Below are 7,971 nucleotides of genomic sequence, written 5' to 3'. Positions count from 1 at the left end.
TTTGAGAGACCAGCTTGTATTCCCCACAAGTCAAATAAATTCCCCAAATGTGATTATGCAACCAGACTTTAGTGCCAAAACCATGGGTGAAACCTGGCACAAACAGTCAAATACAAACTGTTTGAGCCAGACACATCAAATTCATACCCTGAGCATCTGTGTATGCCATGGGTCACACTCAGAGAACACATACACACACAAAATTTGGTTTCACCATATTTAAAGACTTGCAAACTTACACTTAAACTACACTTTTAACTAGACATAATCGAAACCATAAACACTAGTCTTAACTTTTTTTTCCAAAAAATTTAATTGTGGTGAAAACGGTACAAGAAAATAAAGAGCCCTATTTCCACAACACGTCATTATTTCTTATCATCGTGAGGACATTTAGTCGTCACAAAAGTAACAGACAAAAAATTTATATATAGCATAGCATCTGAATTTGGTGTGTTTAGCCTGAACGGTTCGTAGTTACCAGTTCAGCAGGGTGTGTGTGTGTGTGTGTGTTAAGGGAGCCTTCATATATTCCATTCTTGTCTTTCATATATATATATATATATATATATATATATATAAAGCATTAACACTACAACAACTGCTTGTTATATGCAGAGAGTTAATTACATCGTTAAGCGTGTTTGTAGATGCTCTTACCCGCCTCTCCCTCTGTGTACGGCATCCGGACTCAGCGCTGTCACACCACCACAATACTGACAAAAACACAACAAAACCAGCCTAAAAAACTCTTCCTCTGGACAAACACCAAACAAATATGACAAATAACTCCCTCAATAATGTAAAAAAGTCAGGTCAGAGGAAAAAGCAACGGAAAACCTCACTAAAACACAAATAATTCAACCGACAGATACAGAGGAAGCGGCACTACTCTGCTGTCGCGTTGCCGTTTGTTTTCAAACTGAAAGAGCACAGCGCCACCGCACTTAGGAACTACAGCCACAGTTCTCGCTCATTTAAAGGGACCGTCCGTCTTTTCTACCACCAGGAAGTAGCAAATAATATTTTTTAAAATAAATATATACACTGTTCTTATTGATTTCCTCGCAAGTATATCTTATATTCATTCTTTCATGTTGTATAATTGCTTCATCGGGATCAGGGCAAAGTGTCCAGGGCCTACAAGGATTCATTGGACGTAATGCAGAAACCCAACCTGGACAGGGTGTCAGTCCGTCACAGGGTCACTCAAACACTCGTGGACACAACCTATCAACGAGCATATATCGATCCACTGGCATTAAAAGTTGGCACACCACTGCTGGTTCACCCTGGGACCACTCAGATTACACTCCTTTGTACATGATCTAACTAATTTTTAATCTCTTCAAGCTAATTTTAAATTCACAGAGACTTTTATTCTGGAAAACAAACTAATACAAATATTACCATCAACAACAGCTATGAGAGATATAATAATGAGGATGCCTAATATAAAATGATTATGCTGAAAATGTTGACACTGTGCTGGATTAAATAACAAAATAACCTAATGAAGAAAAATTTAGTAAATTGGACTGTGAATGGAAAAGTGCTAAAATATGACAGTTTGTCTAAAAGTTGATTCAATAACCGATGGTCTGCTCAGAAAATACTCTGAAAAACGTCAGTGGCCCTGCAACTTTTCCTTCAGTGGACCATCCGTGGTCCTGCCTATCATGGATATGTTTTCTGATTGTGGTAGTGCACTGGACCCTTATGGCACACACATGTACACTTGGAAAACATTTAATACACCTTACAGGCAGTGTCCAGAGGCAAGGAACAAACCCAGGACCCTCAGACTCTGGAGCTGTGTACCATCATGGCTAGGGGGCGGGGGCTGACGTTGTTAGCTGGACCTAATGTGTGCTTTTAGGTCCTTTACACCTTTATTTGCTACACAAAATATGGAAATTTCTTTTTTAATTCATCCGAGAACTTACATTTACTTTTCGGCATAGCTGCTCGAGATGAGGGTAGGTACATGAGTTTTGCCTGACGTAAACAAGGACTACTGACATTCAGACTGACCAATTAAATTTGTACAGAGAAGGTTATTGACCAATAACGGTAGCTCTACAGTCAGACCGTCCAATCAGAAGATTTTAGGCTACTTCACCACGCCCCCTTCTTACTCAAGCGAACCAAACGGAGTAGGGGAGGGCGGGACTAGTTTGTGAAATTCTGCCCGGACATTTTTTTTAAGCCTAAAAAAGAGGACATGTTCGGGTAAAAGAGGACGTCTTGTCACCCTAATAATGGCACCCATGCAGCTCACACTGCTATGCAGGAATAATTCAAGTTCTATAGAGTGGGTCCCCCACATGGCAATGTCAGCTTAGGTAGATTTAGTATGGAGTCTCTGGTGACCCATGCCACTAGATGTCTGTATTTATTATTATTATTATTATTATTATTATTATTATTATTAAAGGTAATTCAAACCTGTTATCTGGATAATTCCAACCACTTAATTTGGTTTTGACGTAAACATTTACATTATAAGTTGTTTGTTAGGATAAGGATTTAGGTGTAGATATCGACCCCTTATAGGACAACATTGGCCTATATTTTATTAAAAGTAACAAAAATAAGTCATAGGTCTCGTAGGCTGTAAAGTAGTACAATTGTAATGTAGTTGCACTTTAATGTTGTGTATTGTTTTGTGTTCTATGTCCTTTGCACTTTAATATGTGTGAACTGTTTCATGTTGCACTAGCTTTACACTAGACACACTTTAATGTTGTGTATTGTTTTGTGTTCTATGTCCTTTGCACTTTAATATGTGTGAACTGTTTCATGTTGCACTAGCTTTACACTAGACACACTTTAATGTTGTGTATTGTTTTGTGTTCTATGTCCTTTGTACTTTAATATGTGTGAACTGTTTCATGTTGCACTAGCTTTACACTAGACACACTTTAATGTTGTGTATTGTCTTATGTAGCACCTTGGTCCTGGAGGAACGCTATTTCGTTTCACTGTGTACTGTAAACACTGTATACTGCTGAAATGACAATAAACTTCTTGAACTTGTTGTATCGTTACGTCCAGAAGGGGACGACATTGAACTGTGCTACAATCTATTGAGTAAGGAAAAAGGCATATAAATCGGCTCTGCATTCTGTCCTACTGTGCTTTACGCTCTATATCGTGGCAGGAGTTTCTGCCATTTTGTATTTTTGCCCCAAAACATTTTTCCGTGCATATATTTTAATGAACTCAAACTATCCTACAATTCACTGTAATACATAGTGACTTTTGTACCTAGCTGAAAGCAGATACCCATAATACATTGAGTATACAAAGCTCTGGCAGGTAAGTAGCTTAACACAAAGTAACACACAACTACCCCCAGAAGTGTATGCCATATATTTATTAGCTTTTGTGAAACATGTGCAATCTCTCCTTATGTGTGCAGTTAGACTCAGTGGTTACACTCGACCTTTGACTTGTTGTTTAATGAATTTCTTGACTATTTTCTTGTGTGTTTATTACATCATCAGATTCTTACTTCATATCATCCTCCACTGCCATTGGTCACCTGTGATGAAGAGCTAGAAGATGGCCAACACTAATAAAGTTAATAGTTAATAAAGTTAATAGGCAGTGCAATAAGGAAGTTTGCCATAAAAGGGAAGACATGCCTTCATTGTGTCAGTGTCATTGTTGTTCAGAACATTGTGCTTCACAGTTTTAGTTTCGGTGAGGTTTTGAAGATGTTTGATCTCAGTGTTTCATCCTCAGGGCAAAGGCCAAGTTGTATTTTGTCTCCACGAGTGTGTTTATGTGTGAGTTTCTGTCTTTGGGTATTGACCTTGGCTCTGTTAGGCTCCATGTTTGGCGTGAAGACACTAGCGAGTTTATGTTAACATGTCAGAGAGCCAGGACACTGCTTCTGGCCGATCCACAAATAGATACTGGAAAGTTGGCCTTGACCCCTCGTTGGACAAACCTGTTCACTTTTGCTAGAAAGATCTATTCATACAGCAAGTAGGCGATCCAGCTCCTGGCATGTCAAGCCATGCTGAGGGAGCGTGTGGGTTCTCTAGGGGGGATTCAGGGTGAAAGGAGTTGAGGTGAAGGCCACACTTTGAGAGGAGTCTGCTTTGCCAGGACCCCTCTGGAATTTATGGATGTGTAAGTGCATCATCTGCACTCTCCCAAAGTTCCACTGTGTACTCGTAACTCACACTGCAGCATGAAATACTGTTACCCTGATCTTTATCTTTCTAATGGTGTTGCCATGATCCCTAAACACCCTCTGAGCCAAAACCACATATACTTGTGAAAGCTCCTGAAGCTCTGTTTCCCAGCTGGAATCCACATGCACTGCACAAGTTCATGTTCACCATGATGTCCTCCCTAAAATACAACACAGAAAAAAAACATACTACAAGAGGTGGGAAAATAACTTAAACAATGAGTACCTATTTTTTCTACAGTCTGTAGACACCACTCATCCGTTCATCTTTCTAGCAATTCTTTAAAAATGAATGACAGTGTTATTCAGCAATGAAACAAATGAAAAACCAATCAGCCCACAAACTACTCTATAAACACACACCAAACTAAATGAACAATCATCCAGCCATGCAAGCAACAAACCAATCATCCAACCCAGCAACAAACTACCCAGTCAAGGAATGAAGCAAACAACCAACCACTGACTCCGACCAGTTACCAAATGTCACTTTTCCAATGCATAATACCTACTGGACTCAGCTTGACTTGGCTCTACATGGGTTGGTTTTCCATTACAGCGCCCGACTCCCTGAAATGTAGCCAGTGACATGGCAAAACATTGTCTCTTACTGGGGCTACAGGCTTTGGAAACCACAACAAAGGTGGTGGTAATGTTAAGCCTCCTTTATGCCTTGTGTATTCACATGTTGTTTTGGGGTTTGGGGATTGACCATTATAGTTTTTTTTGTTCCTTTTTGAACCATCCTGCTCTTAATGGCGAATTGTTAATCGGTCATCCATTCAAGGAGTGTTTGTACCTTTTCAAAAAAAAAAAAGAAAAAGTCATGTATGAGATACCAAACTTTCCCTTTAGAAAAGCAACAAAGTCAAGCAGAGTTGAGCCAAATTGAGTAGGTACCATGCAGTGGAAATCACCATAACTGCCTACCAGCTAATCAACAACTGATCACAAACTGTAAACAATCAACACACCAACCAATCATTCACCGAGTTACCAGAAACCTGCAAGTAGCCAACTACATCAAAACAACCACTAGTCAAACAAATAACCCACCCACCAACAAAACAACCCACAAACAAATCAAATGAACCAATCAACACACAGCCCTCTAAGCAAGGAAGCAAGCAAATGTTCAACTAACCAGCCAAACAACCAATCAATGAACTTACTAACCAGCCCACCAACCAATGAAAAGATCAACTAACAAAACAACTCATTATCTAAAAACCAACCAACAGATGAATTAACCATCCAACTAAACAACAACAAACCAACCTTATATACCATACTAAAGTTTTAATCTTAACATTCCATCGTGGCACACAAATCCCTCCACCCACCCAGAAGCTTGACACACACTGCTGAAGTGTGACCTTGGTACCGAAACACCATTGTGTAAATGTGTGTATGTTTGTATTTAGGTGCAAAACTATTATGTGGTGCACTTCCAGAAATAAGTGTTCTGACCCTATGTAGTGCACTATTATTGCTTGCTTTCCTTTTTGAATTCTCATATCTGCAAAACATTAAAAATTTTATTATTAAAAAAACATTATTAAGTTTGAATGACACATTCTGAACAACGCTGTCTACTACTGTTTTTCTTTTGCTTCAGTGATGATATATTTAATATAAAATATAAAATAGAATGTGTATTAATCTTTTAAAGTTTGGAATGCTGTACATTTTAAAGCTATTTAAAGCTAAAGTTATTAACATTATCATCATCAGTCAAACTTAATTTCCACACACACACAAAAACACACAGATACAGATCATTGTTTTAAAAAACTGTTGGAAAAAAACACATACCTGAGACAAAAATAAAAGAGGAGCTATCTACATCACACCTTAACACACACAGAGCGAGACATAGAGAGAGAGAGAGAGAGAGAGAGAGAGAGAGAGAGAGAGAGAGAGAGAGAGGTCCCAGTGGTCAGTTCTCTTCTGAAATGAATTGGGTGTGCCCATTCTGTTATGGACGGCACAGAATAGGCTATTGTTAACCCCAGAAGACACAAAATATCAAACCATTCCAAACACACAAACCTTGCACACACATACAGTCAAGTGCCTAGACTGAAATGTAATCAATGTCTGCGAATGAACCTTGGACACTCTACAGGGTCTGAAAGAATGTGGAGCGGTCAAGAACCCCCCCACTGAGAAAAGGAAACATACACAGAAGTAAAGCAATAAGCCTGTGGATTTCTTTGAGAAACTGAAAGCAAAGGCCCAAAAGAATGGAAGGTCTTATGAAAACAATAGACACTGTATACATATTTATAATAAATTATAAATATACACTATAACCTTTTGTTAAAGGAATACTATTACAGGTCAATGAAGCATCATATTTGGACTGGTGCCCTGTCCAGGGTGTGTTCCTGCCTTGTGCCCCATGGTTCTGGATGGGCACCGAACCTGCCGTAACTCTGGGCTGGATAAGTGGTTACAGAGAATGAATGAATGAATAAATAAATGAATGAATCAACTTTTACTTGCTTGTAAAAGTTGGTTGTTTTGACTGGAAATGAAATGAAGATATTACAGTGCATAACAAATGAATTGGGAATAAGCAGTGAGTTTTCTAATGTTAATTAGGAAAAATGTGGGAAATACACAGATTCAATGTTTTCATAATCCATCTTCATTGTTCCCTGTTTTTTGGCAGGGGTGTGTGTGGTGTGTGTGGTTATTGGCGCATGTGGCACGTCTCATCACATCTATCAGACGTCTGTTTTCGATGCTAATCACATAAACGGTAATTAAGAGCTTTTGGAGCTAAGCTGTGTATCCTGTCTATGTGTGTCATTGTTTGATCTGTTAATCATTGCTCTGAAAGTGTGTGTGTGTGTGTGTGTGTTAAATGTTCATCAAAGCTTCTTTTGTCCATTTAGACATAAAATACCATCCAGCTGCACATGTGCAAACACACGCACGCACACACACACACACACACACACACACACACACACACACACACACTAAGTACTCTGCTAGTCAGAGACCACCCTACAATTTCCAGCTGGATGTGCCATTAAATACCCAAGAGCCCAGACCTTAACATCACTGAATGATTTTTTTGGGACTGATTTGGATTCTGCAAAGTTTTCTCAGACTGAACTCTGGAGGCGTGGCTGCAGACTTCTTCTTTCAAATACTGAAACGTGGTCACTCTAAAATTTTCTTTCTTTATAAGCCCTAACCTCTCACCAGACTACTTCCTTCTATTCATACACACACACACACACAAAGAGTGTGTGTGTATTTTTATGGGTGACAGGTCTGACCTTCTATTGGTCTTTTGTATAAAACATTGAATTATGCATGTGTTCTACAGTTCAGCTCTGTGTCTAAAGCCTGATATTAACTTTCAGATCCTTTGGCATCACAAATTACCCTCTGTTTCTCCATCCTCTATTGCCATTATATCTGTATTTAATTTCAGCCCCTCTGTCTTTCCATCCATCCACACACCCACCTGGCCTCATACATGAAACCTATTAATATAATAATAATAAGTTACACTAATATAGAGCCTTTCATAAACCTGAGGATGTTTTACAATATCAGGGGAGAGAAAAAAGACAGTGTGGAAGTATTCTAAAAAAAAAGGGTTTTGAAAATTGACTTTGAAAAAGGGTTTTGAAAGAGACTTTGAAGAGCAAATAAATGAGGGCAGAGAGTTCCAGAGGGTAGAGGCAGCAACACTACCACCCATCGTGGAGAGCTTGAACCTGGGAGCAGTTAGTAGACAG

At 39.0% G+C, this 7,971-nt stretch overlaps 1 protein-coding gene across 1 annotated transcript in view; it reads right to left on the bottom strand.

The window, feature by feature from the left end:
- LOC136677004 (SUN domain-containing protein 2-like) overlaps nucleotides 1–929 on the bottom strand; it is a 42,054-nt gene extending 41,125 nt beyond the window's left edge. The window contains exon 1 of the mRNA XM_066654347.1: nucleotides 661–929. Coding sequence (XP_066510444.1) covers nucleotides 661–685 — 25 coding nt within the window. The 5' untranslated portion in view covers nucleotides 686–929. The remainder of the gene's footprint in view (nucleotides 1–660) is intronic.
- Between the last annotated feature and the right edge of the window lie 7,042 nt (nucleotides 930–7,971).

This window comes from Hoplias malabaricus, chromosome X2 (genome assembly GCF_029633855.1).
Source record: "Hoplias malabaricus isolate fHopMal1 chromosome X2, fHopMal1.hap1, whole genome shotgun sequence".
Lineage (NCBI taxonomy): Eukaryota > Metazoa > Chordata > Actinopteri > Characiformes > Erythrinidae > Hoplias > Hoplias malabaricus.
The sequence above is the reverse complement of the archived record's forward strand: the minus strand, read 5'-3'. Positions and strand labels throughout refer to the sequence as shown.